At 43.0% G+C, this 19,265-nt stretch overlaps 1 protein-coding gene across 2 annotated transcripts in view; it reads right to left on the bottom strand.

Annotated features, from left to right (window-relative positions):
- LOC147701382 (nectin-3-like) overlaps positions 1 to 19,265 on the bottom strand; it is a 166,883-nt gene that overhangs the window by 33,761 nt on the left and 113,857 nt on the right. For both annotated transcript variants that reach the window (XM_086930071.1, XM_086930072.1), the window contains one exon: positions 14,819 to 15,103. In XM_086930071.1, the coding sequence (XP_086786197.1) occupies positions 14,819 to 15,103 (285 nt within the window). The remainder of the gene's footprint in view (positions 1 to 14,818; positions 15,104 to 19,265) is intronic.

Below are 19,265 nucleotides of genomic sequence, written 5' to 3'. Positions count from 1 at the left end.
AAAATGCGACTTTACCATTAAAGAGAGTTTCAAAATACAATTGTGCTGAGACTAAACATGACATTCCTACCTGCTCTCAAATAAAAGTTATTTAATAAATGTAATAATGTAACCCAATGTCATTCTATGAGAGAGGTATACCTTCAATAGTAAAAAAACTAATTGTAAAAAATATATCCTACTTTTGAAAAAAAACCTGCCCAAAGGGCTCTTTAGGGCCTACCCTAGTAGTTACTTTTTGTATTAAAAAGGACAGTTTAGGCCTGGAAAAAGGCTTATTTTGGTAGATCGAAATGACAGTTTAAAACTTTGCACACAGACTGCAATGATAAGCCTGAGACAGGTTTTAAAGGGCTACTTGAGTGGGTGCACAAAGCGATACAAAAGAGGATGATGGATGGAGCGTTTTAGCAAATCAAACACTCTCCCCCAGTCAACCGATCTGGGTTTAATCCATCACCATTCTTTAGCTCACTCCGCCACACCAGTTCAGACATGGCCATATGCAAATCAGTCTGACCCTGTGCCCCATGGGAACAGTTCAGCCCGAACTGCCAAAGCCAAGTCTTCCCTGGTCCGGAAACAAGCATCCTGGGACCGATTTCTGGCATTTCAGCCGTCATTGCACTATGACAAAAGACAAGCTGTCAGGGACCTGATCTAGACAGAGCACGCTGGAAAGATATGCCACAAAAGGACAACATCTGGGGATTAGGCAGCCGCCATGCCAAACAATACAACCCTGATAACGGCCATTACCCAATCCAAGGACATGCTTGAAGCGAAAATTGGAGCGGTGAGCTCTGATGTCATGTTAGTATACCAGGATCTCCGCAATGCAGTAGAGTGTATCACAGAGGCGGAAACTCGCATCTCATCAACTGAAGACTCTGTGGTTGCCTCCAAACGAAAGTCTTAGTCTTGTAATCAATCATGAAGGGCCTGGCAGAGCTGGTGGAAGATGCAGAGAGATGGGCTAGCAGAAATAATCTTCGCTTTGTGGGATTTCCAGAGGGTTGCGAAGGCAGTAACTTAGAACAATTTATCACGTGGCTTAAGGAATGACTTCCAACAAACTCAATATCACAATGCTCTGTGATAGAGCGGGCTCACTGGGCCCTGCTTGATAGGCCCCCGCCAGGAGCTAGACTGCGACCAATCATCACAAGAATTATTGATTACAATGATCAGGATGTAATCCTGTGGCAGGCCAGGCTCAAAGACTCATTACTTTACTGTACATGCAGCATAATGATCTTTCCAGACTATTCGCAGATGGTTCAGCAACAACGTCAGTCCTTCGTGGAGGCAAAGGTCCAACTCCGTGCCCTGAAACTGCAATATGCCTTGTTATACTCGGCCCGCCTTGTAGTATCCTACAACTTGCAATCTCTCTTCTGGACAAAACGACCACCCCCTTTTCTGAATCGTTTTTGGCCACTATAGGTGTGGCAGGGTATACTCAGATGTGAGTCCCTTGCTCATTGCACCATCAGGATTCAAGCAAGCCGGGCCGACGACGGCTGAAATGCCAGAAACCTTTCTGGTGAAGAATTGGCTTGGTAGTTTTGTCTGCCCTGTTCCCATGATGCACTGGGCCAGGGACAGACTAATTTGCATGTAGCCAGGTTCTGAGCTGGGATGGTGCAGTGAGCTAAAAAACGGTGATGGATCAAGCCCTGATCTGTTGACTGGGTACGAGTGTTCTGTTTAATTCAGATACTCTGTCCATCACCACTCCCTTTTCTGAATCGTATATGACGCGTAGCGTCATTTGTCAGAAGTTGGTCACGTGGGTTCTCTCGCGCGTTGATACACTACGCGCAATTGGCTAGATGTACAGCCAATGGACACAGAAAACTAAAGTTGTCCGAAAAAGTAAACAAACCGGGATGTTTTTGTTTATTTACTCGAACAGGCATGCATGCAACTTCACATTGCGCACCTAGGTTATAAATAAATAAAGGCGCAACGCATGATGCTGAGTGTATCGCCACCCTAATTATAAACAAGGGAGAGGGGGCGCACGAGTGGTAGGGGCGGGTGAGTGCTGGGCGGGGGTAGAAGAGTTAATTATTAGGTGGTGAGAAGATGTCCAGTATGTTATTAAGGGAACTGTTGTGTATTACACAGTATAAATCTGGAAGGGTGTTACAAAACTAGTGTGCCTAGAATTATAAATGGCATACGCTCTCTCGTGTGTTTGGTCGTCATTGTTGAGTGCCTTTTCGCTTTTACTTGTTTCCTCAAATATGGCCGAAAATCAGGGCCTTTCCTTTGATGAGGATAACTTACAACTTGCCCTGGCGAGTCATCCTGATCTATTAGAAACATTACCTGTAGCTATAACTAGCAATGAAGATGAATGGGGTAAAATTCTGACTCTAAAGAAATCACATACACGTACTACACTACATGGAACGGTGATGGCACAATATCTACGTAACACCTGTGCACCCACTGGACTTATTGTCACCAATAGTCCTAGATTGTTCTTGAAGGATAAAGAGTTCCTCAAAAATCGGTCCCTCATCGCTTGGCGATGTACTAGGGACTGGCTTATACTCATCATTTAAACATCAAAAAGAATTGCGGACACAATACTAGTTGAGATTCAACTGTTAGAGCCTCACATTAAAACTACTCTTTCCACCAAAGCTTTTCAGAAAAACCAAGACGAAACTAATAAAAGTAACAGAGAGTTCAAAGAATTTACGCTGTCGGCTAAAATCGAGAAATTCAGAAAGGGCCTGGAGAAATTTAAATTTGATAAGGTATACCCGTACACAAGCAACACATATGTCCCTCCTGATTTCACTGCTAATGGACGTAAAAATGGGTCCAATTATGGAACTTCAAGCTCTGAAGATAATAGCTCAGGTAGTGACACCGGGTCTACTAATCAAGGTCCGAAACAAAGAGGTAGAGGAAGGAGGAACTGTAGGGGCAATCAGCACAACCAAACACCTATGTGGTGGCCCCCTAATGCGTGGCAATATGGTGGGCCTTCTTTTCCTCACCAGATGGGACCACAACAAATGGGTCCGTTTCAACCACACATGGGACCCTTCCCACCTCAATTCCCGAACAACTTCTCTGGCAAGCCTTTTTTAGGCGTAGGCCGAGGACGGTCGCGAGGCAGGAAGAGAGGTCAACAGCAACCGCAGGTACATTACAGCCCTCCCACAACCTCAACCAGGAACTTGAGGAGTACAACAACGAAGAACAAGTACCAAACGACAACCAACTTGGAACCGGGCTCGTGATCAATCTTAGCCAACATGTGTTGACACAAACTGAAGAGAAAGCCCTGAATAGAGGATTAGGCTTTGTTCCAACACATATTAACCCCTTCCCTGGTCATGACGAGCTGAGCTCGTCATGAGGCACAGTGGAGCTGTGCTTATGACGAGCTGAGCTCGTCATAAACAATGGGTTGGATGAGGATCCAGCACGGGAGGGGAAAACCCTTAGCAGCCAAGGTGTTAACGATCACTTTGAAACACGTCTTGAATTAGCTAGATTTCTACGCAAAGTCCGATTACACTTTTTCTTTGCTAGTAAACAGGGATCTGACGTGGAAGAGACACGAGAGACCAACACGGGATTAAAAAGAAAATCTACTTTAATCCCCCCTCACATACCATGCCTCCAAAAGTACTGGCCTTTGAGCAGGCTCTTGAGAAGAGTATAGAGGATCTGTTTACTCAACAAGAGAATGTTTTTAACAACTTTCCCAAAGAAGAACAACTGGCTTTGAGAACACTGTCTGCAGACCATGAATTAACAATAAAACCAGCGGACAAAGGGGGAGCCATCGTCCTCCTGGACACTAGCACTTATCGTGCTGAATGTCTCCGCCAACTGAGCGATAGGAAATCATATCGCCCCCTTGATGTTGATCCGACTGAGGAACTCAAGACCACCATTTCCATCATGACGGAGGAAGCCTTATCTGAAGGATGGATTACATCCCAAGAAGCCTCTTTTTTGTGCACTGCGCACCCTGTGACCCCCTACTTTTATGCCTTACCAAAGGTACACAAGGAACAAAGACCGCCACTTGGCCGCCCCATAATATCGGGCATTGGTTCGATCCTTGAACCGTTATCAACATTTGTTGATTTCTTTTTGCGCCCAATGGTGCAAGAAATGCCAACGTATTTAAAGGACACGGGTGATGTACTACGCCTTTTGCCTGAAATAGAGTTCATGTTCGATGTAGAGGCCCTCTATACATCAATACCCCAAGATGAAACCCTGGAAGTTATCCAGCCCCTTTTGCAATCTAGGACACTGGAAAGTATAACTCCTGTTAGTTTCCTTATGGCTTGTGCAACTTTGGCCCTTAAACACAATTTTTTCAAATTCGAGGACACAATATACCTCCAGGTATCGGGCACCAGCATGGGGAGCGTTTACGCTCCCAGCCTGGCAAACCTCTATGTTCATTCGTTTGAACAGCACCATGTGCTGGCTAACACCAACCCTTTCCTTCGATGTATCAGAACCTGGAGAAGGTACATCGATGATGTCCTTGTGGTTTGGCGAGGCACAAGTGAGAGTTACCAAGAGTTTCTGGGATGGCTAAACAGCAGGAATGATTTCCTTCGCTTCACCATCGAGATAGGAAAAGACAGATTGGCTTTCTTGGATTTACTCATCACATCCACTCCAGAAGGTTTACACTCAGAACTCTATAGAAAACCACTGGCAAAGAACTCCCTGTTATGCTTTGACAGTTATCACCCCAAATCCTTGCGGGAGAACTTGCCAAATGGACAGTTTCTTAGAGTTCATAGGAACTGCTCCAGTGTTGGAGCCTTTAAAAACCACTAAATGGCTCTTAAGGAACAATTGATTTCCAGGAAATACCCAAGGAGATTGGTACAACGATCCCTCAAAAGAGCTAGGAACAATAACCGTTCGGCACTGTTCGAACCACCAATCCAAAAGCCTCCCCTTGAAAGGTTAACCTTTGTCGCCATGTTTGGGATTCTATCCAATAGGATACAGAAAGCAGTCAAACGCCATTGGTCTATTTTGAACTCAGATCAGTCTATGATATAGACGCCTCTTTTTTCCTTTAAAAGAGGTCCCAACCTTAGGGATCGTTTGGTCCACACTAGACCACGCACGAAAGAACCCAGTGTTCTGGGTTTGCTATGGGACCTTCTTCCCCCAGTGAAAGGTCACCATCCATGCGGGTCATGTCATTCCTGCCCACAAACTAAGAAGTCCACAGAAATAGACATAGGCACCACACGACCGTGGATCCAAAATAAATTCACGAACTGTAACAGCGACAATCTGGTATACCTTATTACATGTCCATGTGGCCTCAAGTATGTGGGGATGACCACTCGTAAGATTCGAGTGAGAATATCTGAACACAAGAGCACCATTAGGTGCAAGAGGCAAGCCACCAAATGAACAAATCACTTCCTGAAGGCACGCCATCCATCCACTGCATTCCAGTGGGCAGTGATCGAACAACCCAACATCCCGGCACACATCACTGACATTGGCAGATTTCTTTTGTTAAAAGAACAGAAGTGGGTTTTCAAATTGGGCACCAATCGGGTAGGGCTCAATGATGACATACCGTGGGTCAGTTTATTATTTCCAGCATGCTGTATCTCACGTCAGCTATAAGAAATTTTCATTTAAAATATCCTGGTGAGACCGACTACGGCCCTTGCTTGATTCTGTATGTATACTCAAAACTCTGTATGCATAACTTCTACATATGCCATTTATAATTCTAGGCACACTAGTTTTGTAACACCCTTCCAGATTTATACTGTGTAATACACAACAGTTCCCTTAATAACATACTGGACATCTTCTCACCACCTAATAATTAACTCTTCTACCCCTGCCCGGCACTCACCCGCCCCTACCACTCATGCACCCCCTCCCCCTTGTTTATAATTAGGGTGGCGATACACTCAGCATCATGCGTTGCGCCTTTATTTATTTATAACTAGGCTTTCCTGTTTTCAGTTTCTATTTTTGGTAAATTCTGGTGGGGTTTTTTCAGTTTTTTTGAATATCTTAAAAAACAGTTGTTCTCAGTGGTTACACATTTTCGCGCCACTAAAAACAACAGAAAAAGTGTTTTTCCAGTGTTTATGGAACGTTTTGCTTTTATTATTGCTTGCTTTCTGCACTGAAAGAACATGGTATATAGACAGTGTACTTATAGTTTATATGAGGTCCAAATAGATTTTTGCAAATTAATCTTATTGTAGTACACCATACAATACTTCTTCAGTGAGCCTTTGGGTCATGTGCGCTCGCTCTTTCCTTCTCATGTAAACTTCTGTGAAAAGGCCCTCTCAGCATTCATAGCCCCTTGTGCTGAGAACCTTCAGCTAAGGGACACAGTTGGTATGACTCTTTCTTTGATGCCACATAAAGCACAAAATGATAAATATTTGTGTTTAAGTTCCTGTGCATAAGAAAACAGTGCACCAGAATGGACTAAAAAGGCAATAGCAACCCTCATTAACTCTGAAGATTGTAAAGATGCTTTCAGCATACCATCTAACAAGTGGCAAGGATCTCCTACAGGGAATCACTTCACGTAGCTGAATCACTGCAAATACAAACAATATCACTCCAATCTTTGTTGAACTTGGAAAGAACCTTTTTTTGCAGAGCATTACAAGTGACACTGCGTTCCATGTTTTCCAAAAGTTTGGTGTCATGTTTTCACCACTATCCCAGATGCTTGGTGATATATATATATACCTGTCACTATACCTTGCATTGAATATTTAAAGTCTGAGGTGTTGGCAATTCACCTACTATCAATACTGACCCACTAGAAACTATGGTCTGGTGTATTAAGGGTTTTTACCCATTCTCAGTGTGTAAATGTGATGACACATATTAGGAAAGATTTTTGTGAAACCAGCCATTTTACCTATCAGTGAAAGAATCAAATGCAGCCAAAATATCAAACATGAGTTTGATATGTCCTGATTCTCTATAGTTTATAAAATAATTAAACTAGACCTAAAACATGAAACTAAACCCTGCATCTTTAGACCAAAGGCCACAAAACTGAAAAAAGTGAAAGGAAGAAGAAACAATATTTTAGTGGCATCCCTAAAGAACAAAACTCAAGCAGAATAATGTTAGCCAGTCTTTCTTACTGCTAGCTTGTATAACAAAGTTACATGAATGGCATTTAGTTTGTGGTTGTCCAGGTGTTTTTTCAGTGTTTATATGTTTTAACCGGTGAGGGCTATTTTTCTTCCAGTGGGGTTTTATCAGTTATTATAGGTTTAAACCTAAAACCCCACAGCCTATTTATAACCTAGGTGCGCAATGTGAAGTTGCTGCATGCCTGTTCGAGTAAATAAACAAAAACATCCTGGTTTGTTTACTTTTTCGGACAACGTTAGTTTTCTGTGTCCATTGGCTGTACATCTAGCCAATTGCGCGTAGTGTATCAACGCGCGAGAGAACCCACGTGACCAACTTCTGACGAATGACGCTACGCGTCATATACAGCAGCCCAAGTAAGTTCCCGTACCTCCCTGATCGGCTTAGACGCCGACAAAAAGTACCGACGGAGAGGTAGGGCGTTCCTCTGAGAACTACTGGCATTTTGCGATCGTGTGCTCATGGAGGCTTTCACTCGCTTCTATTATTTTTTTATATTATTATTTTTTTTTTAAACACACATGTAGAATTGGGGTTATTGCTTTTGAACGCACGTGTAGGATTGGGGTTAGCATCACAACTTGCCCAGTGAGTGTGTTGCATATTGGCTAACAGATCCGTTACTATGTCTCTATATTTACACACAAGGTTGAGGCGCGTTTTACAACTGTGCAACGTCTAGAGGGAGTGTGTTAATTGATGGTGATTAACTCCAATACAATGTTTTGATTCAAGTAAGCTAAACTGTTTGAGTGAAACAACAGATGGCGCTACTCAGCGCTTATATTTGACTGTCTGAATACACGAGATATAAGTGGCATTTTCAGCTTTGCTGTTCTTTGCCCCCCTTTTCAGAGCGGTCCTTAACCCTGAGCCGTGGCCAGCTGGGGTGAGGTCCATACATCTTCCAAGTGGTGTAAGATGTCATCTCCTTTGGTTATTTTGACAATTCGATCCAATGTTGAGATTCTAGCACTATATAAGATGTTTCTATGATTGTGCTTGAACACATGTCATTTACGACTAGGATTGTATAGTTGAAACGTAGTACATTTATACAAGCACAAGAATGCAGTGTTTTGCTAACAAGACTTCTGTTTAATATCTCCATGTTTTCACTATTCCTAGCAATCCCCACTTGGAAAGGTGAAGCTACCGATACAGACATCTAGTGGATACAGGTGATCTAAGTATCGGTTTTGAAATTTATTTATTGTTTTGAGCACTCCTTTTTTTGCTTTAAGAGCACTCGTTCGTAGTAGCAAATAGATTACTGTGGTCCTGATGAAAGCAATGACAATCTGTGTCAAGAATTGCTGAAACATGTTGACCCTAGAACACATCTAGACGATCCAAGAATATTTGGGTTGTCCCTGTCTACTTTTTAATATTGGTAGAGTGGGTAGCAACAGAATAAAGTCACGTTCAGCACCCCCTCATCTAATTTTACTTCACACACATTCTCTTTTGTTTTTTCACTATTTTTTGCACTACAACATCAGTCCCCTTCTTTAACATCCTCTTAGTTGAGAAGCAAGACCACGTTAATCTATCTGACCATGTGAGGGTTTTAACAATCTTAGCCCTCCATGTGAAAGACAATAGATAACACCATCAGTGGTCTTAAGAGGAACCCAAATGATGAAGGGCGGTTCCGTGTGGTGACTGATGGGCATCCTTATCTGATCACTTGTTGGGTTTAGTGTAAGGGTGGCCTTTGTCTTTATAGTTTACACATAGCATGGTATTAGAGTCCTCTGCAGGTGCTCATCTTACATTCCTTTAGAGACATTCTTACTTCCAAAGACCCTTAAATGTCTCTGGGACACTTGTGTGGGATCCTTTGGTGGGGGATCATAGTCGCCGTTGGGGCTGTGCCCACCCCACCGCCGGGAAAGATACATCAACAGTTTTGAGGTATTGAGGAGGGAGGCGGGAGGTGGTTCTCCTGGGGCAATTTCATGTTGTTGATATTGTTTTTAATGCCATGCCTTTACACCTGACGCTCACATTTCCCAAGCAACGGTCGTTTATAGGCTTCCCCACTTACAATCTCTTTATGCAGTCTCACATCTCCGGCTTCTCCTTTGAAGCTGCGCATGTGCGGGAGCCTGCGCATGCGCAGTTTCAAAGAAGAAGCCGGATCAGGAAGTTTGTGGTGCAATAATAAGATAAGTTTTATTTCACTTTATTTACAGCCTGTAAATATAATTAATAACTATAAGGCAGGCGGGAAGGTGGGCGGGAAGCGGGAGGCCGGCGGGGGCCAGGGGGCGGGCTCTGCGAAACAGAAATATCGCGGAGAGGCACTGAGATTTGTTCAATTTTCGTCCCTCTCCGTGATAGTCCTTTTTGCAAATTCCGCCCACCCCTTGGTCAGCCCCCCTGTACACAGTATGGGATACCTATACGGCATGGTTAAGAGGTATTGTTAAAAATGTAACTGTAAACTGGGCTAGGGAAGAGAAAATGTACCTAAATGAAATAGATGAGGAGATAGACAAAATAGCGAATCTCTTAAACGATAACAAAGGCTTGGAAGGAGTAAGAAAGGAGTGGGCAGATAAGCTGGGAGGTTTACATTTGAAGTTTAGAACTAAATTGGAGGAGAAAGTCACTTAACAGTGGGAGGTGAGCAAATCCAGGGATATTACACAAGGGGAATGCTGTGGAAGGTTTTTGGCTTGGAAAGCAAGGTGGGACAGAAATCAAAATTGTATAGGGAATATTCTGGAAGAGGAGACCAGGCTCATAGTGGAGGAGAGTGAAAAAATCTGTGCTGCATTTACTAACTTCTTAAGTAAGCAGCTTCCTAAGCTTACAGAAGCTCAAACCCTCTACCTAGGATGAGAAGTCGTTGGTAGTGTAATCGTGGACATTAAATAAAAAGCAAAAAAATGGGACAGGACAGGATTTCCTCCGAATTGTATTCTGTATTAAGGGTAGAGATTATCCCAGTGTGGGTAAAACTATTCAATTCTATCCTGGTAGATGGGGACCCAATTCCGATGTCATGGAACGAAGCAGTAATCTCCTTAATTCTGAAGCCAGGCAAGAATCCAACACACTGCCAATCATTTTGACCAATATCATTACTTGACAATGATTACAAGATCTTTTCTGGGGTTCTTGTCGCACGTTTGAATAAAGTAAAGGGGCTGCTGATTCATCAAGACCATAAAGGGTTTCTTCCTGGGAGATATATAAATGAGCTCAACTATTCTTCGATCGGTTCCATAGATTTAGCCATAACACAGAATGCCCCCCTTACAATTGCCACAATAGATGCTGCAAAAGCATTTTAGCGCGTTAATTGGAGGTATTTAAAGATTATATTAGAACATTTTGGTTTGAGTAAAAATATGATAGGCACTATCTTTAAAATTTATAGAGCTCCAACTGCAAAGATTCTAGTTAAAGATACTCTGTCTTCTTCTGTGCAAATTGAGAGAGGTACAAGACAGGGTTGTCTTTTGTCACCTGCATTATTGGATCTCTACATAGAGCCTTTTGCTCAAAGTTTGAGGTTAAATGAAGAGGTTAAATCTTTTAAAATTGGGGCATAACCCAGGAAGATCTCGCTTTATGCTGATGACCTCATGGTTTATACCTCAAACGTAGTATCGACCTTACCACATCTTAGAGTGGAAGTGAGGGAATAGGGTAAACTAGCGGATATGCAGCAAACAAACAAAAAACAGAATTAATGACTTGGATCCAAGATGGTGGAGAAATAAAATGAATGGAGGAATTGAGATATTTGGGGATTAAAATATTTAAAGGAAGATAGTGGAAGGTAATCTGGAAAGAGTAGGAAAGGAGATAGATATTTTACTAAAAATATGGCACAACCTTCCATTTACGATCTATGGCCGGAATAATTTGGTGAAAATGTCCATCTTGCCAAAACTCACCTTTCTCTTTGATAATATTCCCTTGCACTTTGAGAAAAAAACACTCCCGAAGCTGCAGGGGAAGATTTCTTCCTTTACATGGGCTAGTAGAGGAATACGCCTCTCATGGAAAAAGCTGAGATGGAAAGCTGGAGTAGGAGGCATGGGTCTTCCTGACCTTGAGATCGATTGTTGGGCGTTCCAACTTAAAAACAATAGAATGCTTCTACAATGACCCGATGAACCTCTAATAGTGTTTATATTTAAAACCATGCTGGTGGGATTATCTGAGAAGTGCTCTCTTATAAGTATGGGGCTTCAAACCTTTTTTAAAAAGTCAGATTAAAATGCCTCCAGTGAGTGGCAAGAATGTTGTACAAGATAAGGTCAATTCTAGGTGTTCCTTATTACAGCAGACTGTCTTCCATATGGGATTCTCCAGGATACCTCGGAATGTTTATCAGATAGCTTAGCAAATCCACTGAAACAGTCAGATGTTAGGAAAAGGGGTCAAGTGGTCGATGATGGACAAAAATTAACTTGGAGCTACTGGCATGACAAGACCAAAGGGGTATTAGCCAGATTTAAAATCTACCAGATTAATGCTTGGCTCAAGAGTCAAAATGGGCTAGATAGTGACTCAAAACAAATAGAGCTCGAACTTCAGACCACAACGGCAAGGAAAAAAGAGGTGGCAATTTGGTATCAATTCCTCCTGGATGCAGAACTGGTGGAAATGAAATCCCCACATAGTGCACGGGATGTATGCTTGCCGGAAGTGGAGTTGGCAGATTTATGGCAAGTATCTTGTGCTACACTTTGTTTGGTGGTTAAACCTGCTGCTTTACAGAAAAAAACACTTTTTTACCTTGCATAAAATCTATTGGACCCCAAAAAAGCTGGGAAAGATGAAAGGAGACACAGAGTCAAAGTGCAGCTGATGTGGCAGCGGAGATGCAGATGGCATGCACATTTTTGCTAACTGTTCAAAATTGGGAGAATTCTGGTAAGCAGTGGGCACCAAGTCTTATTCGTGTGCATCTATACACAGTGTATAGATGTACACGAATAAGACTTGGTGATTAGCCATCAGGGAGATTTGGAACCGACGCTGAGGATCGGAAGAGTATTAACTTTTGAGTTGAAAACATGGGGAACGAATGACAAATAGAGGATTTTGAGATATTTGATGATTACGACTTTACGGCGTTGGACATCGTACATACGGATACTGACTGTGGGGACTTTTTATGGAATAACAGAGGATTTTCAGTTGTGACCTTGTAGGACAGCCCTGACGAAGTCATTGTGCTTTGCATAGCACGACGAAACACGTGTTGGCTGCGCTTTGAAGAGAACATTGGATGAATAAAATCTAACTGGAATACAAGGACTTTATTGAGTGGATGAATATAAGTACTGGAATACATTTGTCTTCCTGCTATTTTGAAAATGTTCTGTATATTGAAGATCATTTGTTTATTAATTTGGTTTAGAGTGCTCAGGGAGAACCTTTGATATGATTTGCAAGTAAACTGTCAATATTTGATTATTTACTTAATACTACTAGCAAGAAGATAAATCTGTAACCTCTGGACTCAATCAGAACCCCCTTCTTGGAAGGTGTTGGAAGAACTCTGTGGGTTTTTCAAGGAAATGGATAAAAATAGTCTAAGATTTTGGAATTTGCTAAAATACTGAATGACTTCTCTGTCCAATGATTACACCCTCTCAATTCATTAACTGGGAGGGCAGTAGAAAGTTCAAAACAACCCAGTAAATCTAATTGATCAGTAACCAATTTTGGGCACTAACGATGGGCGCTTCGAACAGTGCTAATCGGTGGTGACATGAGGATAAAAAACAAAACAAAAAAAAAACAATTATCTACTCTGGAGCGATGCTACGAGCCCTGAAACACGAACTGTTTTTACGCTATGGAGGCAGGTCCTGCACCACCTAGGATAGTGGGGGCGATTGACCAGGGAACCCCCCTGTGGCATATTGGTCTTCTGCACCAGTTCTCGACATTGACTGGATTTAGTGGATGGGAGAACACATGTATGTCTGTGCTGGGGCGTGGTCATGTGGAGACCGATTTTAAAATCGTCCCAGGAGCTTCAGAGGTAATTTGATATGCCCATTACACAATTCTACAAATACCTCCAGATCAGGCATGCCATTTCACCGTCAATTCTACACCTAGATGCTCTGCCAGAGTTCAACCCCGTCTATGCAAACGTTTTTATGGAGTACCTAGGCAATCGTAAGATTACCAAAATATACAACACAATAGTTACTGACAGTCGCACCACATTGGCGACACTTCGAGAGGCCTGGCAGGGTGATCTGGGACAGCTGGACAAGGATGATTGGACTAAAGTATTTGAATCCCCATGTGGGGCGGCCATAGCATCACATCTTCGACTTTTACAATTTAAATACCTCCACCGGGTCTACTTTCCTAGGCATAGACTGTGGAGGGCCGGCCTGGTGGCCTCCCCTTCAGAGGTTCTGGCAGGGGGTCTTGAGCTCACTGTCCGAGGTCCTGGAGTGGGATGTGCCTACCTCACTAAAACTAGCCTTCTAGCAAATTACAGACGGCATAGGAAGCAATAGATATAAATGCCATCTATTGTTCTTGGGGCTCGCAGGGGCGAAGCGTGACATAGCCAGGGAGTGGAGGGCTTCATCTCCACATATGGTGAAGGTGTGGCGGAAGGGAATGGATTTCTGTATGGGCTTGAAATTACCAAGTAAGAGCATGTCCTCAGGAACATTCTAAGATATGGGGAAAATGGGTAGACTACCGAGGTCTATATCTGGAGTCTGTTCCCTTGATTTCACAAGGTACAGAGATAATAAATTAGTTGCTGGAGGGGAAGTTTTTAGTTTATATCTTCAATTACAACGGCTGGAGTGGAAGTGGGCAGATGAGAGTAGGTTGTATTTAGACCTGGAACTGTCGATATCAGCAAATATATTTGTCATATCTATGTATATGTCAATATACCAGGTCCTACCTGGGTATGTATGGCTGTACAACACAATAAAAAGTGTTTTGAAAAAAAAAATAAAAACAGAAGGGGTAAAGCCAAAACATTTGAGGGGTGACCCTGCAGAGAGGGCCAGAAAATTAAAATAAGTCATTTTTATTATTAGCTGATCATATTTTTACTCTTGAGCCCTAATTCCTATAGGGTTTGTACTTGGGAAAGTTGTACCTCACCCAGTAAAACTGATATGACCACCCGCATTTTTGATTAGGCGTAGCATTACCTCTCAATTCCGAGTTCCAAATCTCAGGATAGGGTGATATTGTAATACCATATTTTCCTCCATTCAGAGCTGCAAAAATCAGAAAGGGCAAAATTTTCTTTGCACACGTTCAAGACATTTTGCATGGAAAAAGTGCAGTGTTACCATAGAAGTAGAGTAATAGTTCTGGCGTGAATGCCTCATAGTGTCTTCAAGTCAGCTGTCACTTGGTGCCTCATGATTAGTACGGCTGTTATCTTTAATTGGTTGTATTCTGGTATTTGCATCTAAATTGAGGAAGTGTTATGGGCTATATTTACGAAAAATGATATACACTGGATTAGCTCTTCATCCAGTATATAGAGTACTGTGTTAATACGGACAGAGGCATGTAGCATTTCCTCAGGTTTTGTTTTAAATGAATATAAACCGGAGCAGATTTTACATAAATGAATTCTCTAATTAGGGATAATGAAACGTTCTTTACTTACATCTCTCTGGGACCTCCATAGTGTAGTGTGTAATGTATCCCTCTGTTCTGTGCTGGAGCAGGCATGTGAAGGTCCTGGCGTTGACATGATTCACAGTTGAAAGATTAACTTTCAGCCTACGGGTTAAGAGGTAGGCGGTAAGATCAGTTTGCACTACAGTCATGGTCTCTGCTGGAATATGGGTGTCCCCCTCCTTCCAAACAATCTCAATGTCCTGTACCATGCCAGCCTCTACCTGGCACATCAGAGAGGTGTCGTTGTCCACTTTTCCTATGCTCATTGGCCCTGTGAATGGAGAAAGAAAAGGAGTATCGCTAGAGCAACGTTCATTTGTCATTGTTTACAACTCTCTGCACATGTAAAGTCACTTTGGCATATGTAGTTTGGATTGGACATTTAATTAAATGCTTCTGTGCCACTTTTCAACTGCATTACGCTTACCTGGAAATCCTAAAATATATCCGTGCAGTCTAACACATTCTCCTATGGAATTAGGTAAACCTCAGAGTTGACTTTGTGACCTAAGCACTGACCCTAAATAGGCTCTCATTACAAGAAGTATTCAGGTTCAGGTTCAATTTGTCTTTATTTCGAATAAAATTCATAAAAGACATCCAAATACATGTATAATAAAACATTTCCCAAGTTTGATAAAATTGTGCATTAAATTCCCCATAGTTTTAGCAGATAAAAGAGAAATGGCTTAAGTATAACAGTTTGGTACCATTTAAGACAAAATAAAAAGACGTTTTACAATTTACAGTTTACAGTTTCTTAGCACGGATGAGCCACAGCCAGCCCAAAAATTTTGCAATACAAATCACAAACTTTGTAGTTCGTAAGTCTCTTAATTTAAGAAGGGCTGTCTGGCTACTTCTGCAATTAAGTGTTTCGCAGACTGGCTTCAACCATTTGAGTCTGGGTAATATGTACACAGGACAAGCAAAGAATATATGGCCTAGACTTTCTACCTGATCGGGACAAAAGGGGCACTTGTTACTTTGGTTGTTTGCCCACTTTGCAGTAAAAGATTTGATAGGCAGAGTTCCCACTCGAAATTGGTGGTACAATTTACGATCAAGTGTTTTGCCTATCAGGTCCCAATAAGGTTCAAGGGATGGGGATATCTTATGCATAAGAAACTGACCTGTTAGGTTGTTGCTAGAGGAAAGTATGATTAAAGCAGATTTTTTATCGGCCCAGTACAGGTCTCTAAATTCCACTTTCGATGGGAAGATAGAGCTTTCTGGCTGCAACCATAGCTCTGGGAGGCCCATAGAATATAATATTCGTTTGACCTCCTGTAGCCAAGGGATCTTCTGTGCACCCCATAAAGCCCTAACCTCACCTAGTTCCTGGGCAAACAAACTAAGCTCTTGGCTCGTCCAGAGGCGACGCCATAGGGCTATAAGACGGTATCTAGCCATCTCATCCAGAGGCCTGCAACCCAAATCTAGAAGCAATGGTGTTGTAGGAGAGGATTGGGGGAGCCCCACTAGATTCCTCAGAAACTTATTCTGCGCGCTGATAAGAGCCGGCAACCCTTTGTATCCCCAAATATCCGCACCATAAAGGGTAGCAGCATTCGCCTTGGCCTCATATATTTTTAACACCGGTGCGATACGTTTTGTCAAGGCTTTTTTCTGCTCCTTTAACAAACATCCTGTGAGGCGGACAAATTTAAGAGTTAGCACCTCTAGCTGGGGTTTCCAGGTTAGCTGGTGATCCAAGGTCACGCCCAAATAAGGCATGGCTTTAACCTGTTCTATTGGAACACCCTCTAATGTGAATGAACTGGAAATGGGTTTATTTTTATTAAAAATCATAAATTTAGTCTTATCAGCATTGATCTGGAGGTCGTTTATGGCACAGAATTCAGAAAATCTATTCAAAGCGGCCTGTAGGCCACTTCGAGTCCTTGAAAGAAGCAGGGTGTCATCTGCGAATATCAACATGGGATACTTTGACCCCCCCAGGATAGGTGCATCAGTATTGATGTCTTTAAAAAATGCAACCACCCGGTTAATAAACAGGAGAAACAGGGTAGGGGCCAGCACACAACCCTGCCGGACTCCTCGTTCGACAGGGAAGCTGGTGGTCACCTGACCCTGGTTGCCCCATCTTACATGTGCAAAGTTGTCCTCATGAAGGCGCCTGACCAGATCTAGTAACTCAGAAGGGAGACCCATATCTCTCAAGGCATCCCAGAGTTTAGCTCTGGGAACAAGGTCAAATGCCGACCGAAGGTCGACGAAGGCAGCATAGATGACACCACCGCCCAAGAGGACCACCTTCCAGTAGATCATAGTTAGGCGAAACACCTGATCAAGGGTGCTAGTACCTGATCTGAACCCTGCCTGCATGGGGGAGAGTATGTTATTTAACTCCATCCACCCCTGGATTCTAGCAAGAGCCATTCGTGAGACCACTTTCTGTATAGTATCGATCAAGCTGATGGGGCGATAGTTTTTGGGTGAAGATCGATCCCCTTTCTTGAAGACCGGAATGATCTCAGCCCCTTTCCAGGACTGCGGTATCCTTTCCCCAGCTGTGATAGAGTTTGCTAAAATAGTTATGTAAGGAACCCACAGATCCAAGTTCAGTTTAAAAAGGTCGGCTGGGACGGCATCAATGCCCGGTGCCTTCCCAGACTGGATTGAACCTAGAGCGTGCTCCGTGTCCAATGTGCTAAAAGTAAGTTTGTCCCCATGTGTGGCTGCAATAGACTCTAGTAAAGGACTTTCTGTCAGCTGAAGGGCGTTTTGGTCAATAAATTGGGCAGAAAAGAATTTAACCCAATCTGCCGCAGAAACATGATTTTCAGGGGATAGTGTATCAATACCCCTGCCCCGCCTAACTGTCTCCCAGAACTTGGTTTGATTGGAATTCTCGCATGCATGGAGGAGGTCTAACCAATATGAGTCGTCCCAATCTTTTTTAGCTTCCCATATTGTGCGCTTATAAACCTGCCTTGCTACTCTAATATCGAGTGTGTTTCTAGATTTAACGGCAGTAATAAGGGTACCATGGGCATCTCTACACTTTTTGTTATACCAACCCTTCAGTTGGGTAGCCTTCTTTTTACGGCACGGCCTAGTGAGCAGTTCCTTAATGGACGCAAAACACGCCTCATGAAGGTCAACATTGTGAGAAATAGGTGTGTCAACGGGGGAGGGTGCTATCATTTTTTCTTTGGTGCGTAGGACCAGTTCTTCAATTTGGTTAACAAGCTCAGGGTCAGCTGCCACTCTGGACCATTTGACCCGCCTTCTGTTGTCGCATAAGGTGAGGTCAGATGTGAGACAATCTGATTCCACCTGAGGGGGCCCTAACCCTAGGATCATAAGTGATAATGAGAGAGGATTATGATCGCTCTCCGGCCTGGTATCAATAATCATATCTATTACAGAGGCCCAGGCTTCAATATTGATTAATATATAATCAATACGACTAGAGCAGGATCCGTTATCGAAAGTTGGCTTTCCCTCCTTGTCAGAGACGCTACGACCATTGACTGCGCGAAGGCCCCATGCTAGACAGAACCCAAGCCAGTTAAGGGCAGCCTCTGTTCCCTTAACTCCCTTAGTGATTGATAGCGGGGGGATGTTCCAAGTGAGATCTTCTTCTAGGCAAACATCCTCCGCAAGGTTCAAGATCGGTTCAAATGAGCAGTTCAAGTCGCCAGCCACTATTGTGAGCTGGTCGCTTTTGTGCTCATTTAAAAGATCTTCCAGATCGTTAATGATAGGTTGTTTCCGACCACCCTGGCAGCCTCTAGCATAGATGTTAATGATAATTAAATCCATACAGTTCTCTTTGCATAGTGATATGCAAAGTAGATCCGGGTTCGTCCCTTCTAATTCTCTAACAGTGAATCCCAAGCTTTGCCTTAGCCATATGGTAAGTCCACCCGAGGCCCTGCCCTTCATTCCCTGTACAGCTGGTTTGTAAAAGTTTAAATAACCATGTCTGAACAAGGGGGCAACTGACCAGGTTTCCTGAAAGAGGATTATGTCGTGGGATGAGATATAATCTGCCCAATCGCCGTCCTCAAGGCGTCCCCGGAGTCCCGCTATATTCCATGAAGCAATTTTTATAACATTAGCAGGATTATTGGTTTTGCTGTTTACAGAGTTATTGATGTTGCATGTTAATGGTAGAGCTGAGATCGCGACCTCAGTCAGGGGGGGGTTGGAGGCGTTAACAGGTGATATCTGCTGTGCAACTGGTGACTTCAGACAAGCTACACTGTTTCCTTTAGTGGAGTGTGTGTTAGGGCCTACCAGCTTCTTCTTTTTTGGATTCGCCACCCCGAGTCAGTCAACCTCCTCAAGGCAACCAAACATATTGGATGTCGGAACACCGTGCCACCAGGCACTCTGACTTGGTCCCCCAGTTCCAAATCCCCTATTCCCAGACTTTTGTATTGTTGACCATGCCCCACCCA

This window comes from Lissotriton vulgaris, chromosome 7 (genome assembly GCF_964263255.1).
Source record: "Lissotriton vulgaris chromosome 7, aLisVul1.2, whole genome shotgun sequence".
Taxonomy (NCBI): Eukaryota; Metazoa; Chordata; class Amphibia; order Caudata; family Salamandridae; genus Lissotriton; species Lissotriton vulgaris.
The sequence above is the reverse complement of the archived record's forward strand: the minus strand, read 5'-3'. Positions and strand labels throughout refer to the sequence as shown.